The following is an 18,742-nucleotide window of genomic DNA, read 5'->3' on the forward strand; positions in this document are numbered from 1 at the left end:
TCCTTCATCCGTTTTATTTTCACTTAATGTCTTTTTGTTCCTGTCTCTTTCTCTCTCTGAATCTCTGTATCTCTCTCTCTTTCTCTCTCTCTCTCTCTCTCTCTCTCTCTCTCTCTCTCTGTCTTTCTGTTAGAACCACACATTGACTTAACAAGCAAAACATTGTCTTCCAAAGCATCCGACGTAATGCCACCAAAATTTTTAAGCTTTGAGCCTGAGAATATGGAGATCAACCCAGGCGATGACGTCAAACTGAAATGTTATGCCATGGGTACGCCAAACCCAGAAGTTCGGTGGTTCAAGGACGGTCAGCCTGTAGGTGAGCCAGCTGACAGGAGCAACGAACTCCTCCTTCAAGACGTTCGAGAGTCTACTGAGCTGCAGTGTCGAGCTGTGAACAGCGCAGGCAGCGTTGTGCAAGCAACCAATGTCACAGTCACCAGAAACTTGGGTAAGGTCAGACTGGCATGGTCAGGTAAAGCCACCAGAGATTCATTCTGTTAGGTTACCAGATGTCTGTGTCAGACTAATGTTTGGATAGTACTGCTTCATTTAATATTTTACGTTTTTGTTGGAACTTATGTCATTAGACACCCAATGACCTGTCACAATACCAGTCTACTATTCCTCATCATCATGCTACTCCTTACCAGAAGAATTATACAGTAGAAGCAGAAAATTTTTTATACAATTTCCCTTGTCATCTTTCAGGAGATTGCATTTATGTGTGGGCTAAAGTTTGCCTCTGAAAAGTGTCATTGGTGAGCAGTGATGAAGGCCATATGCATATGCAAAATGTCTGTGAAAAGTGGGAAGTGCTGTAAACGCTCTTATTTTCTGCGAGATGGAGATTTGTAGTATATTATATATACAGTTGAATCTGCCTTAACGGGAACTTGTCTCAGATGGAATATGCTTAGCCCACTCAGCCCTGACTTAAAACAAACCAGTCAACAACTCTAACCCATAAGACAGTCATGCCGCCAGGTGAAGAAGGGGAGTAGGGATGCAATTTGGGGGTAGATGTTACCCCATCCAATGAGCCCTTAGTAGTACAGATGGTCAGGGTGTTGTGGGTGTGAAATCTCACCAGTGCATGTGAAAGAGCTCAAGTGACGCTCCAGCACGGAAACTGTCATAGGGAGTCGGAGGCCAGATGCGTGAAGATAGTTTGACCAATGCCTGCCATCCTGATCCAGCTGTCAGCTGAGAAAAGAGTTCCTCAAATCAATGTTGCATTCATGGGAGGATGGCATTAATTGGCTGAGCTTATTACGCTGATGGGTGGAACTAAGGGTGGAAGCAAAGATGTTCAAATGTTTCTGTTGTTAATATGTCAAACAATGGTCCTATGAAATGAAAACTATGGTGGCAATGGATAAATAGGACTGACGCATGCCATTATCAGAGAGGATTGCCCATGAGTAGTGTGATGTTTTGACCACTGCTTGCCAACTGGACTAACGACCCTCGCTCCTATAGGCTGGGCCTCTGAAACCCCCCTATATCTCTCCATAAATTTCCCTGTCTAAGATGACATTTTTTTCTGGCTCCTGTGCGATTCTGTCTTACACATGTTCGACTGTATTCATCAAGAAAAGGTTTTTATTCTAACCTCAATTGATGTGGAAATGTAGGATTATGTTGAATCAAACTGATACAAATAGTCTTGCAAAGTATGGGTGACACTGATTCACCCGTGAAATAGATATTTGAGGATAAGTTGGACTACGAATTTTGTATTTCACTATAGAGTTCCGAGTGTTTTGGGGGGTTTTTTAATTGAGATACTCGTACAATGTAAATGGAACATAATCGAGGTCCTCAGACTGGTTTAAGGGAGAAGTAGGTAACTTTGGCTTTTTGTTAAGGTCAATAGTGACATGTCACAAGAAATTTTGTGTCTATGGGCATGTTGATAAGTTATACTTGAGACTAAAGATAGGTAACTGGGGATTTTGTTAAGGTAACAACATAGGGACAGTTGATGCGGTAGACTAATTAAATAGTGAAACACATTGCAGTGAAAGCAAACTAGTCATTAAAATTTGTTTCACAAAAGTAGTTATCTACCATGTTGGTTTACCTCTGTCCGTTTGCTCTATTTTAGTTTCCAGAGTTTAATGGTTTTCACGATTTTACAATCATGTCCATTTCAACTGTACCTTTGAATATACAAGTTTACTCACTATTTGGCCACTGGGATGCAAGCAATGAATAATATACTACAAGAGAAAAGCGTCTGCAGTTTCTAAAATGTTTTTCCACGTTTTCTTCTTTTCAGCATCAGGACTTCCATACTTTGTCACTAAACCTCCAGAGCGCGTAGAAGCAGAACTGGGGAGTAGCAAAACATTTGTGTGTAAGGCAGCCGGGGATCCAGCCCCACAACTCAGGATGATCAAAGGATCTGAGTCAGTAGCTGTGAGCAGAAGGGGTGAACAAGAGGTCACATTTGTGGACACAAGGGTTGATTCGTAAGTAATGCTCCCTCAAAATTTTAGGGGCTTTTCTTGGGGACCAGTGTACACCAACGGGAGATGCAACTTATTTAATGAAGGAAGAAATCACAGCATGGTGGTGTTGAGCTGTTTTATATTATATGTATGTGTGTGTCACGACATGATGAAATCGGGCACTGGTCAATTTTTGGGCTTGTGGAGTTATTGGTATTATCATAAAGCTTGTTCATCTTTCTTGCTTTCAATAAAAATAATGCCCATCTATTTTGACTAGAAGTAGAAATATTTGCACTTGAAGGAGGTGGGAATCGCTTGGTTTCAGAGGTAAAATTAACGAGACAGTGCTGAATCAGCGGTCGTTTCGTTTTGCCAGGCCGTATGCTGCTAGGGTAGCGTGACCGGGGTCAGCTGCCGGTCGGTCTACCTGTGCTCACTCCATGTGCGGGGTTACATACCACGACAATTTTACACAGTTTTGTTTCAACGCTCACGAATGAAAGCAGCGCTATCAATATATACATAGTGTTCCATCTTTGAGTTTGTACTTTTAATGTACAGTTTGTGAAAATGCAATGAAGATATCTAGTATAGTTTTTTAACTGCATGTGATCAAATACAGCCGTCTTATATGTGGTAATTAAGGTAATATACACCAAATTAAAAGTTATGTAAAGACCAAAGTGTCAGATGAACTTCACTAAAACTCGCTCTGAATAAAGACAATTAATGTGGGTATCTACTTACATAATTGTTGGAAGATTAGTAATCCACATTTTTGCATTTTCGTTCAACAGCCAAATTCGTTGGGCTTGTGATGAAATTCACATTACAGTATCTTTAATTATATTAATGACACAGATCTCTTTGCACATTTTGTGCAGTAGATCTATACGCTTATCTACGATGCCGTGGTTTTTTCTCCTTGCCTGCAGCCTCAATGCGCATTGAAGGTGCTCTCTGGAGCAAATGTGCGTTCATAACGTATTGTAGTTTTTCCGTATTGTTTACGATGCCTTGAGCCCACTTTTCAGTTTTTAAAATAGACTGGGGACAGCTTTCGGTTCCTTGTTCTCACAGCAGGCCCAAACCAAAGCGGTGTTGTGTTATGGATCGAATGCTGTGTTGTTCTAAAATGCACTGTTTGGGGATTTGGAAAATGTCTTCTGTACAGCTTCATGTATGTGTCAATTGCTGTCTGAATTCCTGTAATAGAGGTTTTCGGAATAGGTGCACTGTGTGAGATGTCATTATGAATTTGACTGTATGCTTGGTTGAGAGAGTCGAAAATCAAACCTATAGTGTGTGCTTTGTCAACAATGATTGGATGATAAAATATCCCTTTTCAGTGACTTATGTCTCCTAGCCTTTCTTTTCAGCCTCTATTGTACTTTAGTCACGTTCTTACACCCGCAAACACAACAAAGTTCGTTCAGGGAGGAGGAATGTCTCTCGTGTGTGTGTTCCATTGGGAGATTTCAGTAAACCTGTTAGAAATGAATCGCGTGCAAATGGATTCTACCTAATATGGTAACACGGTTCAATCAACAAAGATGACATTTATACACAATAAGCACAAGTATGTCTGCCTTTCATAGAAACAACAGTCTATGAAATAAACGGAGAAGTGTTGAACTTAAAACAGCATAGTATCCAGAATACACAATAGCACAGGCCAATTAACTAGGCACTGGATGAGAATCAGATGTAAGCGACTTAATATTGCAATAACTATTCTTCAAACAATAATGAAAATTATACACGTAAAGCACAAATATGTCTTCAGTGCATGTACCAAAATTTGTTGAGATTGAGCAGGCACTTTGGGAATTAAAAGTGAATTAAGTGCAGCACACATATATTAAATTCAATGAAATTCAGAACATTTTGCACACACTGTAATGTAACATTGGCAAATATCGTCGCATTGTGATCAGGTTTTCGCAGACTGAGAGGAGGAATCTTGCTCTTTTTTTTATTGTAAGGAACAATTTGTGGTTAGAGTGAAGGTACTGCCAATAATTAGTGTCAAAAGTGTCGATTACGCCGTGACCTGCCCGCCTGTAACTGATGTGCAACGGAGCGGCCAGTGATCCCGTGTAACCCGGCACGGAGCAGTTCGGACAGTTATTTAATTACTTCCAGATGTCGCTGGCCTCGGAAACTAAGAGGCACGATTTCTGCCAGTTTTCAGGGCTGTGGAGAAAATGGCCGCCAAAGTTTGGTGACTTCCAAAGCTTGACTGTCCTTGGAAACTGGAAATTTCCATTTTTTGTGCCTTCACTTGTTTTTCAGTAACATCCACACATAAATGTGTTCTTAAAAGGACTTAAAATGTCTGGAGCCAAAAAACAAAAATTTGAGCAAAATAGCTAAACTGGCAAAAACCGGGTGGCTTCTTCAATTTCAATGTTTTAACAAGCGTCTGATTTCACCATGATGCCTCTCTCCCTCTCTCTTTCTCTCTCTCTCTCTCTCTCTCTCTCTCTCTCTCTCTCTCTCTCTCTTACACATACACACACACACACAAACACACACACCCACACTCACACACACACGAAAACATACATACACACATAATATATCCATGATGTATACATACCATGGTGTAGACAATGACAGATTGCATTGCGTCTTTCACAGGAGTTACACCCTGAGATGTGAAGCCTACAACTCTCAAGGGACTGTCCAGGCTGTTACTGAAGTTGTTATAACAGGTGAGTGATGCTGAGTGCATTTCACTTGATAGAAAGAAAAAGAGAGAAAGAGAAGGGGTAGATAGATAGATAGATAGGTAGGTAGGTAGGTAGGTAGGTAGGTAGGTAGGGTAGGGTAGGATTGGGCAGGATAGGGTAGTTTAGGGTAGGTAGGTAGGTAGGCATAAAGTCATATCTCAGAAACAGATTTATCAACTATAAAATGAAAAAAAATACACAGAAATAGAAGTGTTCTAAAAGATCAGTCACCCGGACGAGTGCACCTGGATTACATGGAGAAGGATTCTTTATAAAGAAGCAAATAATATACATAAATGAAAAGGTTGGCCGTCACTTTACATCATAATAGGACTACGCCTGAGGATTCAACCCTCCTGGATATGTCCATATTGTGTTAAGATTTGCGAGTGTTGCTACATCTGAACAATCTTTTTAGATATATTCCCACTTTAATCTCAACTCAATTTGGTCTGTATGATTTTTCCACTGAAAGTATATACAAGGCTATGTGCATGCCCTTATAGATGACAGAGAAGGATGTTGTTCATTCAAAGGAAGCAAGAAAGCAACGATTCATAAAGATTCACTTTTGCTCTGCATCATCCAGTGTCTGGCTTTATATTAGTACAATGTCTGCTAAATATTACACATCTGAAAACTACTGTCACTTGATAAATTTAACTTTTACATAAGAACCAAATTCTTTAGACATTCCAAAATATGTGTGTAAGTGGGGGGGTAGGGAATGGAGAAGGAGCCGTTGAAACATTGTGCAGATATGCATTTGATTTAATCCTGCTGTTGACATCATATGTCAGCCTCTAACCTCACCACCACCCCCCCCCCCCCCCCCCCCCCCCCCCCCCCCAACAATGGGATGGACACAATTAATTGGAAGGACTTACTGATCCAGGATGATAGCGTGAAATCACAAGTCCCGTGAGTCTTCTATCAGAAATCAATGCCAACGGTGTCTGTGTACTTCCTGCTCAAAGATGAACTTATGACCAAGTATTTTCCCTTGCCTAATGTTCACTTCTGAGTTTGAAGTAAGCCTCTGGGATTACGGCTTTTCATTATACAAAGTCTGGAAAAGTCTTCAGCACATTCTTGTGTGAGAAGCTCACTTGTAAATTGAAGTACACCGACTTTGCTCATAGTGTTATAACCTTCCACAACACCTCTTGAAAGGACCAGAAAAGTCCTCAACATGTTCTGCTGGTGAATTGTTGATCATATCTGAATGAGCCTCGATTTTCTCTAGCCAAATGTTCACTCATGAGCTTGAATTATGCGACAATAGAGAGCCCAGAGGGTTTTAACCTTTCACGACACTTTTCATAGGACTGGCAAAGTCCTCCATGTGTTCCGCTTACAATTCAATAATAGTTCTCCTATCAATGCCTGATGATGACCAATGCATCTGCAGAGGAGAATATTACTCTAGTAAAATAGAAAAATTAAAGACTAAGATGGCTTGTGGCTTCTACTAGGGCTAATTAGACCAACTCTCAAAGAGAAAAGTTTGCCACGTTTCGAGTATTCAGAAGCTACACATCCAAGTGGATGTGCGCAGCTTGTGGACATCTCTTTTGGTTTCGTGAAGTCCTTCAGAGATATTTTGGGTGTGTCTTTATTGCACTTACAGCGTTGGTTGACCATAGAAGAGGATGTCTTTGAGTCAAATATCTACTGGGAAAGGTTGACAATATGCAAACCTCTGCACAGGTCCTAAAGAGTCCAGACCTGTATTCACGGAGGACCTTCCAGAACAATTAGAGATAGCAAAGGGAGACTCTGTCCGTCTCGTGTGTTCCGCCGAAGGCCATCCTCCGCCATCGGTTCTGTGGCTAAAGAACGGCTTCCAGGTTGGCAAAGCCATGGATTGGTCCAACACACTGTCTCTCCCAAGTATCACAGAGTCCACTAACCTGGTCTGCCGAGCTACCAACCGAATGGGAAGTATCGTAACTGCTACAGCAGTGGAGGTCACAGGCCCTCCAGGTTGGTGTATTAGGATTTGGCCATGTGAAGCAATAAAGCATTGACCCCAGTTCCCTCTCTTTCTGTGCCTATGGAAGGCACCATTTTACTTAATTTGAGTCAAATGAAGGACAAAAGACTAAACATGGAGGGCACACTCAGTTATAGTGAGACTTGTGATTTCCCTTCATTTAGGTAATCCTGGCGGGCACACTTTGCACTGAAATAAATTGTTTTTGGAAAACAAAGAGATGTGGCCATGACTGTGCCCAGACTGACACAGTTTGATTTAAGTCTGTAGGCATAACAGGTTTTTTAAAACATAGCAAAAGAGGTCTCCCTGTAAAAGCTTCTAGCTTTTGCTTTTGGTTTCTCATGTTTTGTGGCATGCAATAGACATATTATTATAATTCATAGTGTAATGTTATAACTGTTTAATTCAAAGACATACTTTTTGATGATCAAACAAATTGGGGCCGATAATCATGTTTTTTTATAATCAACTTTATTGTAAGACCTTCGCACCACACGTAGTATATGTACTATGCATATATTCCACAACACCTTTTAAAAAACTGGATTTGTATGTATGTGTGTGTGTGTCAATTTGTATTTTTGTCTTCCTATCTGTCTGTGAATCTGTGTAGTCATTGATTAGATATATTTTTGGTTCAAGGAACCCTAGGAAGAGGAGAAGGAGGAGGAGGAGGAGAAAATGAGGAAAACATGCTGTGATTGGATTCATTAGTATATGGAAGTGGAGGAGGAGGAGGAGGAGGAGGAGGAGGGAGAAGGAGAGGAGAAGTAGGAGAAGGTGGAGGTGGGGGTGATGGTGGAGGAGCCTAGGAGGAGGAGAAGAAGGAGGAAGAAGAAGAAATAAACAAAGCCACATCTTCAGCACGCTTTCTATCCTCTGAAACTATGTTCAACACAAAGTAAATGAACCCTTTCGGTAAAGATTTTTACCAGATTCACTTTTAAAAAGTCAAATATCATTTGTATATTCAAGTGGATTGTAAGAGGGCAACACAGATTGTAAACCACGGTTTTTGTTCTGCCGTAACAGGTAAAAGACCTGAGTTCAATTCCTGCATAGGGAATTCTGTTTTGCTGAGTATCTCCATCTTCGGGTTTGGGAACTGTATCCTACTCAGCCAGATTGACTTAGATAGGCAAGTTCAAAGCAGCCCGCCCCCTAGATTATCAAGTTTGTGTCCGTGTCAGTGGGGCCATTCAGGGTTTACAATCCTGTTTATCGATCCCCACCAGTTACTCCTGCTCTTTCCCTCTCCCCCTCTTGTTTATCCACCCATTTTCCTCTAACTAGGTATTCTACTCTTCTGTTATGTTAAACCAGGATCTAAAAGCTGAGGCTCGTAGGCCATTTGAGGCCTGCAGGATGATACATTTAGCAACCCCAACTTGACATTAAAGTTTAGAGTTAGTGCGCCCGCATATTTCTCTCACACGTCAAATGTGGCTGAGCTTTGTAAGAGGGAGTGCTTTCAGGTCTTTGGCAGTAAGTAGTGAGTATAAAGAAAAGCTTATATTCTGAAGAACCATTCATATTCTGAACTTTTATCAACAAAGATTGAGAAGATTAGATCAATAAGTACTTTTTTAAAATACTTTTTTTTGGGGGGAGTGGAATACTTGATGCTGCCGAGGCTTCCCCAAGTGACGTCCAGGTTATTGAATCTGATACCCCGACTTTAACTGCAGTGAACCATACTATTAATAGTGCTTGTTGCATAGTCGGGCTATTCCTGCTAAGAACTCTTCCATTGTTACAAATTATAACAGCTGCTTAGGCACTAGGGCTGGGATTAAACGGGTAATTTGATACCCGGGCAATGAAAAAAATAACCGAGAACTGCCAGGTACCCGACATTTCAATTATTTTTTATTTTTTATTTATTTTTTAGGGGGGGCTGTGATTTTTCTTCTTTTTTGTTGTTGTTTTGTTTTGTTTTGTTTTGTTTTTTGTTTTTTACTTTAATATTATTTTCAAAATTAACACAAATTGGACACCACAAAGAAAGCGTACACAAAAATGAGGAATTCGACAAGACAATGGGTCTGTCAGAACTCTCAATTAAGTCAACGACTTGACTACTTAAACAAAAGGCAAGGAAGACAGACAAAACATATTACACGTGCTGGACTGGGAAAGAGGAGGCCAATCATTTCAATTTTTTGTTTAAAAACAAAAGTTTGTTTGCACGTTTTTCGCCATGGTAGGTCCTCTTTGATGATATCAATTCACCAGCCTTAAAGAACAGCCGTTCTGACGTCACAAATGTTGCTGGAATAGCCAAAAGCTTTTTTGCTTCCTGGTTAAGTTCCGGAAAGGCTTTTTCATATTGACTCCACCAGGTCAATGGATTGTTCTCTCCCCTTCTTGCCTGGGGCATCTCAAAGTACCGATTCAGTTGGACTATGGCACTTGTTTGAGGCAGAAACCTTTGCCTATTCTCCTCTGCTTGAATGTCGAAGGCTTGCACAATTACTTTGCAGGATGTTCTGTTTCAGCAGCTGAACCGATGATGAGCCTAATGTTTGATCGAGTCTGTCTCCTTGTTTGTCTCTAATCACTGAAAGAAGGCGAGTTTGTATTTTTTTCATTGCGCCTTCACTATAGGTCGAGGATAGTTGATGCTGCCACAGAATACGTGTCCTCGAGTTGTGGGAAGCGCTTGCGAAGCTCACTCTGTAAAAGAACTGCCAGTGGCCAATATTGATCGCGTACTGTATTGACTAAGAGAGCTCAGTATCGATAAGAACTCAGTACTTATTAAGGTTTGAATGAAGGAAGGTAACTTAAGTACATTTACATAGGATTTAACGAAGGGGAGTAGAAAACCCGGGTACCCGACATCAATACACGGGTAGCCAATTTTGTGCTCTTTACCCGGGTATACCCGGGTTACCCGGGTATACCCGGGTACTTGCTCAGCCCTAATAGGCACTGTAATTGAAGAAAGATTTTATTGCAAACAATTAAATGTGATTTGTTAGTGGTTGCTCTGGTGTGGTTTGCTCGTTTTTTACTATCAGACATCTCTTGTCCTTAACAATCTTCCTTCTTTTCCTTGTATGTTACTCTCTAATAACACCTCTATAACCTATTCATGTTGGAAATGGTGTAAAACTCTTACTAAACAGTAAAAGAACTAAACTCAAATGTAATTTTCTTGTTTTGAAGCTTTTCTATAAATATTTTTATGATTTAAAAAAAAATATGTTGTCATACACTCTTCAGGTGAACCCCTGGCTCTGCCTAAATTTATCTATCCTTTACCTGAACAACTGGACATTGATCGAGGCAAGAACTTGAAGCTCTTGTGCGGTGCTAGTGGAAATCCTATGCCCTTTATTGAGGTAAAGTAGAAAGATTTTAGTTAGTTTTTATTTTTTAATTTGGCACCAATTTTACAGTGTCATGCAAACTTTTTCAGAGTAAACGATGGGTATTCATTTTCTTTTTTTTTTGGTAGGTAGGAAGGAGGAGTGGTCATTATTTGGATTTTATTTGGAATATCTCTGAGCACAAAATTAATTTACCTCTTGAAATCATTGAGGATGTTGTTTTTACCTCAGCAACAACATCAAGCTATGTGTGGTCAGACCTTTTTTAAGGCTATAAATGCTTGGCATTTACCAAAGATAGTGAAAATAAAATAAGAGCACTGGAAATGTAGTTTCTAATGTGACTCATGAGAATTTCATAGAAGGAAACGAAATTAAGTGAGGAAGTACAGAAAAAAGCACAAGTGGGTTGCTCACTAATATGAACAATGAGGAAGCGATAAATACAGTTTCTAGGACACTTGAATGGACATAAAGGATTTGAACATCTTGCTCTCACTGGAAAAATTGAAAGCAAACGATGAAACGATGCAGGGGCAGACCCTGGGAGACTTATTTGGAAAACCTGAACAGATAATGACAGGGAAACACCAGCATAATACAGCTGGGGGTGAAGGGGGGGTTGGAGTGCATCCGAACAGAGAAATGGATCTAGAACCATGATCGCCAATGTTTGTTTTAGATGTGACACTTTATTACAATGAATGATAACAACTGGATTGGTTGGGGGGGGGGGGGGGGGGGGAGATTCTCAAGCACACAAATAATTATTCCCTTTAGCAATTCCTTTTAGCAGAATGATCGATCGTGCCGATCGCATCATTAACTCAGACGGTATCATGTTATCCTAGGGCTGGATGACCCATGTTTGAATCCCCATTTTCTTAATTTGGTTTGTTTTTTGGGGTTCTTAAGGCTGTCCTCCTACTTGTCTAAGTCACATTGGATTTGTAGTTTAATTTTGTTGGTCACATCCCTTAATAATAATATTTCATTTTTATAGGGCAAATCCGAGCTCTACAGCATGCTCTATGTGCTTTCCAACTGCATGTATTGTTAGCAAATCTTGGAACACTGAGAAACATCCTCAGTTTCTTGGGAAGCATACAGAGCAGGGTGGGGATTGCATGTGTTCCGTGCAATTTACCGATCTGCGCAATCTTAAGCTTTTTAATGGTGGTATAATTGTGCAGCAAGATATTTTTTTAAATACACTTCCATCTTTATTCTTTTACTCACATCAAGGAACATATTACCTTTTCCCTGCCACAACAACATTCCGGTAAAACCGCTTCGGTCACAACAACGCTGTTGCACATTTTGACATGTTTTCTTTGGCTATCTCGAGAATCGGAAATTTTTATCCAAGGGAAGTCACTGCAAGAAAAGCATGAAAGCATCCTTATTCTCTTCTGCATGCGTAGTACCATTGTGCCCCTTGAGCTGATCATTAAGGCAGGTAGCGCAATCTTAAGATGGCAGTGCAATTATGCGATGGTTAAAACGCAGTAAATTGCGCGGAACACATGCACCAAAAGACTGACAAATTGACATGATCACTGTCTATAGCCAGGTACCCATACAGGTGGGGAAAATTGGTGCAAAGTGCTTTTACCAAGGACATAACGTCGGGTCCCTAATGCGATTCAAAACACGACTTAACGGTTGAGAGTCCAAGAACCTATTCACAAGACCACTGATGCCATACTTTTTCTTAAATAATCTTACAGCATTGAAGTAGGTATTAAACCCATTCTGTTTACTATGAATAAACTTTATTGTCACACTTTTGGCACAGAAAAGTAATTCTGCCCTCATGCTACCTACAGGGTGATAAAAAAACAAAAAACCTTTACAACTTTTTTTCTAAATATCTTGCACAAAAACTGTCAAAGAATGTTGTAATTTGGAACAGACATAATTCATTCAATGGGAATATATTTGACATAAATCAATAAAGAGGATCTTATTTTTTTTAATGGATATTAGCTTTAAAAACACAGGTATACAAAAATTGCACTAATTTTTTTTATTCTTATAAGGGCGGTCAAGATGATGGAATGATTGATGTGATATTTGTCTTCCTTTATTCTTAAACATTTAATTTTTCCACCCCAGCGCTATTTAAATGATATCTCATTTCTCTTAAAGAGTTAAAGAACTCACATTTTCATTCTGGAATTCCTAGAAGCAGTGCGTTATATGTTCTCCTTTGGACTCAAGATATTTTAAAAGTATTGTTCGAAATATTCAATAGTGGCCAAACGCAAGGACCCATAAATCCATAAATGGTTAAAGTCACTGACACTGTAACCTTTCAGTATGGATTGGCTTCTGGAGACAGTAGGGGGTGGGTGGTTGCCCAATAAACAGCATTTTCTGGAATTTTTAGTTCTAATTCTCTGCTCTATAAATCCAAAATGACAGAACTTCTCTACCCATGACTACAAAGAAGTGCCATAGGGCACTACGGTATTTTTCCAATATCTAGTTTTGAACGTATGCAATGTCAGGGATAGTGAGTGGGTGGAGAGGTAATGTTCAATACAAAACACTCTCTGCTCTTTACTAAACTGAACAATTATCTTAGCAGGCAAAGGAAACTTGAGATAAACTATTCAGCAAACTTCTTTTGGCTTGTTAGACTGTTGTATCTTGCAATATGGTTTGCTTTTTGTGACTTTTGGTTGTAGGCCTAATGTAAACTGGTGTGCCATACAAAAAAATGGGAACAAGGTCCAAAATGGGTTGTTTTTGTATGTGCCATAACAAGCAAAACTTTCTAGTAGAATGATCTAAAACAAATGTCGGCCAAATTCCCTTTGAATTCCATATATTGTGATAAAATTTAAAGGAACAAAGCTTCAGGGTGAAGGGAAACTTATATCAAAAAAGTTTTGAAGAGTGAGGTTTTTTTCAGGGGGGGGGGGGGGGAGAGGGGGTTTTGGATCACCCTGTGCTTGACCTAGTCACTAACCTGCGTGTACTTGTTTCTGACACATCCCTTGTAGTGGTTCCAGGGTGGTGGTCCTGTGGGCAAGCCCATGCTGAAACAAAACGAGCTCAGTCTGAATGGTGTGGAGGCAAACACCGAATTAGAATGTATGGCAAGAAACTCTGTGGGATCTGTGAGCAAAATTATCAAAGTACAAATCAAGCCAGCTGAAGGTGAGTATAGGTGTTACCATTGGGAGGAGCATGATTTATACTTTTCTTAATCTGGATAACTTGATATTTGCTAGGGTTTTGTTTTTCTTCATTTTTATGTGTTTCGTTGTTCTTTTATTGCTGTTTCGTTTGCTTGTGGGTTTATTTGTGGAGGGTTTTTTGAGGGAGGGGGGAGGGGCGGGGGAGTCATGCGGTCCTCCAGTCTTGTTTACATTTTGATTTTGATTTTGCACTGAAGCAGTTTTGGTATTGTCTGATTGTTTGTTAGGGTTGTTTTATTTTGTTTTGTTTTGTTTTGTTTGAAGGGATGTTGTATTTTGTTTCATTATGTTTTTTGAAAAAAAAATGGGTAAGGAATGATTGAAAGTTGTACTCATCTGCATGTGTAGACCCATAATAATTTTTTTTTCAATTCAGGGGCATTTTGTCTCTTGTCCAAACAGTAGGTAGAGGTGAAATAAATCGGAGAGAGTATCTGAAAAATATTGGGGTTACAATAGATTTAAAACTTCCAAAAGCTGCATCAGGTTAAAACCAACGGCTTTGAAAGTGGACTTGTATATTTCCCAGCCGGTTGTGATCAGATCATTAATTATTATCAGAATCTTTACTCCTATGATCAAGAATGGATCCCTGTTAATCTGCTTCTGATCCTATGTGGTTTGGACTGATTTGAAAAAAAAAGAAACTTATGATTAAAAAAAGGAAAGGAAATAGTCATTTATTGTAGCTAATATTTAAACCCCTTGCTCACACAATGGAGACATTTTAAAAAAGCTAGAGCACTTGATCTCTTCTCAGAATGCCGAACTGCTAAGAGGAAATATTCCCAGAAAGACAAAATTCAAATTTCAATTGGAATCAAATCTTCAACGGCTACATAGCATTATATCTCAAGAGTTACTTCTTCACTGCAATAGGCAATGGAATTTTTGTTTTTTCACTTTACAAAAATGTGGGTTACAAGGTCAATATGATATTGTGGGAGGGGGAATCATCAAAGCAAACAACTGTTTCAATTGTAACTATACATTTGCCACTTCTTAAATAACAGTGCAGTTTTGCAAAGGATGTTGAAACCTCTACAATTTCGTAAAATAAAATGCACCTGTAGTTCACACCCAGTTTATTTTGCTTTTAAGCCAGGATGAACTATGTATTTCTTGAGGACGTGCTGTAATTTGTACAAATCTGAAAGCTATCACAATGCTATGTATTAATAGGCAACGTGAACTGTTCACATTATCCTTCCTTTTACTGAAACTTCAGTGATGAAAAATGCCAATCTCTAAATGTCGGCCAAATTCCCTTTGAATTCCCTATATTGTGATAAAATTTAAGGCACAAAGCTTCAGTGTGAAGGGAAACTTAGACCAAAAAAGTTTTGAAGTACATGTATTCCTTGAACTAATACCCAAAACACATTGCTGTAAGTTTTGTCAAATCTGTATTTAAAAGGATTTTATGCATTTGAGGGCAGCCAGACTTTCTTTCCTTTATGTGTGTGTGTGTTGGCGAGGGGGGGGGGGGGGGTTACCATTTGTGCATAATAAAAGCGCATTGAGCTACTTTTGTGGAAATGTGCTATATAAATGTTATATATTATTATTATTATTATTAATTTAATCAGACCTACAAAATTAATCATGTTTTATTTTCTAGGTCACGGTCAGATCCAGTTTGATTAAAACAGCTAATCGCAAGGCTAGTAGGTGTCAAATGACGTTGTGGGATTAGACCTTTTTATTTATGTACGGAATGGGATTGACCTCATTTTATTTTTACTTTACTTTTCCAATGGAGCAGCCATCTGAGTTCTAGCTCTTCAGCCTGATGGGTTTGGCCTTAATGGACTTCTGACAAAATTGAAGAGGAAAACAGTCATATCGATATAATGGGTGGCACTATAGTCAGTGCTTTTATCCGATGCTTCCCAATCTGATCTGATAATGCATTTGACCAATGGGCATTCTTTTTTACTCTATTGCTTTGACCCCTCTATACCAGCTTCCAAGTACCCTGTGTTTGTGAACAAACCACCTGAAAGACTCATCGTCAAGCGAGGTAAAGATGTCAATATCGTGTGCGAAGTGAGCAATGACCCACCAGCAATCGTAACAATTTTCAAAAACAACAGGCGAATCCCATCAAGGCGCAGACCCTCAAACAGAGTGATGTATCGGGAGCGGCGGGTAGCCAGGTTTGTACTTTTACCATAGACTTGAATTATATCCTAGACCATGTGCTGTCATAGCTGCCATTCGATGTTCTCAATGATAACGTTGCTGCAAAGTGTGTGAATTATATCCTGGATCCTACACTGTTATGGTTGCCGCTCTTTATTCTTTATAAAAATTTTGCTATGAAGCGTGCGCACCACGGGCACCATGTGAAGGGCAAAACACCAATCTCTCTATAGTCGTGCAATTGATGCACTCCCTCCAACCAAAATCCCTTTCCCTTATCTGGCTCCAAACTGATTCAACTGGTGAGCTCCATAATGTGCTGTAAGTATGTCAAGAGTACTCAATCTTGGATAGTAGAGGACAAATCTACAGTTTTTACTGTTAAAGTTTTATGCCCCCCACCCCACCCCACTCCCAGCCCCACCCCTAGTTTGTTGTACCCCAGTTTGTTGTAAGAGTAATGTCTTACCTCCATTTTAAGAGGTAAAACATCTGTTGTACGGTATGGTATGGTATGAGTTTATCTCCGCCTACTAAATGTTCTATATTGTGTCGATAGTGGTGTACAACACATATATTTAAACAATTTATTTCTGTATTGACTCCCCTTTCAACTCTCTGAGGTTGTCAAAGAGGAAGGAACTTTTATTCAACACCCATCTACCTTAGGATCTTTGACTTTTTTCGGTTTCTTGAGAAGTTCATACTGAAGACTACAAATGTTGATTAAACTATTTACCTGCCTTGCCTGTTGTGCTTATCTTTGTTTCATCTTATTTTGATTAGGTTGAAAGTCTGCACCATTTTTCAACACTTTTAGTTGTTTTTTTTAAAGAAACCACACAAAAATAAGTTGGTTCAAGTGGTTTAATATTCCTCAGCCAGTGAATTACTGGTACTAGAGAATTACTTAAGACTGTGAAATGACTTTCTCTGGAATAGCTGTGGAGAGGAATACGTGACGTCTGAATTTTTAATCAATAAGTGTCTTATCTTGTATACCAATTTGACCCTTCTCTATATCTGCAGACCATTTGCCTTTACGTGCGTTGCCCGGAACAAATTCGGCTCAAGTGAAGCCAGTACCTTTGTCCAGTTCACAGGTGAGGTTATTATGAGTGTTATGTGTATGTTTTGTTTTACTTTCAACCCAATGCAAGGCTAAATCTAATTGGTTATGGAGACAGGTTTGTGAGGGGAAATCAGTGTAGGGAATGAAATTCAAATCTAAGTTAGTTTAAACCAAATACTTTCATGTACCGATCAAATTCATCATCTCGTGTAACTTTATCATCATCATCATCACCATCATCATCATCATCATCATCATCATCATCATCATCATCATCATCATCATCATCATCATCATCATCATCACTTATGACTATAGCTCTCCAGTAAAAGAAGGGATATCAACAAACAAAAACTGCAGCATCATAGAGAAGACAAGTGTAAAAAAGTAAGTTGCAACCCCAACAAGAACAACAACAACAGCAGCAGCAACAATAAACATTAGCAGAGCTTATCATTTCATTCATTGTTTCAGATCAACAGGTGGCACCACCTACCCCGGTGGCTCCATCCCCACCTGACAGAGTTGTGATAATCCAAGGTGAACAGCTCAAATTGGCTTGTGCCTTCGATGGTAAGCCCGAACCTATGGTCACATGGTACAACGGATCGACGCCCATTGGCCAGGCTCGGCGCTACCAAAACATCCTCCTCCTCCCTTCTGTCGAAACATCCACAACCTTCAAGTGCAAGGGAGTCAATAATGCCGGCACTGCTGAGCAAACTGTGAAATTGACTGTCATATCTAGGCGTACGTAATTTGATGTCTTTTCTTGTCTTGCAGGGTGGTCACAACACTTGTTAGGTATTATGGTGAAATCAGGCACTCGTCAAAATAAAGAAATTGAAGAAACTAACCTTTCTACGCTCTTTTGGCAATATTTTTTTTTTATTTGGGGGGGGGGGGGTTTGGCTCAATACCTTCTGTGCCCATTTAAATCATATGTGTCACGACGCGGTGGAATCAGGTGCTCTTTAACTATTCGGCATGTGAAGTTATTGGTATCATCTGAAAGCTGATTTATTTGTCTTGTTTCCAATGAAATAAATATCTATTTATCTTGAATAGAACTCAAGATATTTGCCGATGAAGGAAGTGAGGTCGCCTGGTTTCAGTGGTTAAATTAACGAGAAAATGGCTGCCAAAGTTTGGTAGCTCCAATAGTTAAATAAAAAGTCTGAAAAATGACATATTTTGGGCCTTTAATCAACGTTTTTCAGTAAAATTCACCTGGAAATGTGTTTTCATGTTGGCACTAAAGAGGTTAAGCCAAAAAATAAAAATTCGATAAATATGTCCAATCTGACGGAAAAGTGCCTGTTTCTTCAATTTCGTTATATTGACGAGTGCCTGATTTCACCACGCTGCCTCACATATATTTATGGATGGATTTTACTGAAAAATGTAAATTTTCTATTTCCAAGGACCCTTACGCTTTGGAAGTCACTAAAAATTTGGCAGCCATTTTTTCAATATTTTTACATCTGACCTCAACTCCTTCCATAAGAGATACCCAAATTCTATTCAGGATAGATGGATTTTTTTTCTCACAGAAAGCAAAACAAATGAATATGCTTTAAGATGATACTATAAACTCCATGTAACCAAAAATTGACCAATGCACTGAATTCTGGTCATTTGACAAAGATGGAAGACTCCATTATTTTTATAGCTTTTCAGCAGGCTGAGGAGTAGCTGAGTAGTACACTGCTGTTGAAATGGTACATTTCTTATTGGATAGTGCATATGGTGTGTGTGTGTGTGAGTGTGTGTGTGTGTGTGTGTGTG

At 39.4% G+C, this 18,742-nt stretch overlaps 1 protein-coding gene across 1 annotated transcript in view; it reads left to right on the top strand.

Annotated features, from left to right (window-relative positions):
* LOC101858501 overlaps nt 1-18,742 on the top strand; it is a gene marked incomplete in the record, with an annotated part of 62,326 nt that overhangs the window by 21,795 nt on the left and 21,789 nt on the right. Inside the window, 9 exon segments of the mRNA XM_005100564.3 lie at nt 176-451; nt 2,285-2,477; nt 5,103-5,176; nt 6,905-7,180; nt 10,422-10,540; nt 13,540-13,696; nt 15,704-15,896; nt 16,912-16,985; nt 17,429-17,704. Of these exon segments, the coding sequence (XP_005100621.2) occupies nt 176-451; nt 2,285-2,477; nt 5,103-5,176; nt 6,905-7,180; nt 10,422-10,540; nt 13,540-13,696; nt 15,704-15,896; nt 16,912-16,985; nt 17,429-17,704 (1,638 nt within the window).

Source organism: Aplysia californica, unplaced genomic scaffold, assembly GCF_000002075.1.
Source record: "Aplysia californica isolate F4 #8 unplaced genomic scaffold, AplCal3.0 scaffold00251, whole genome shotgun sequence".
NCBI classification, from domain to species: domain Eukaryota; kingdom Metazoa; phylum Mollusca; class Gastropoda; order Aplysiida; family Aplysiidae; genus Aplysia; species Aplysia californica.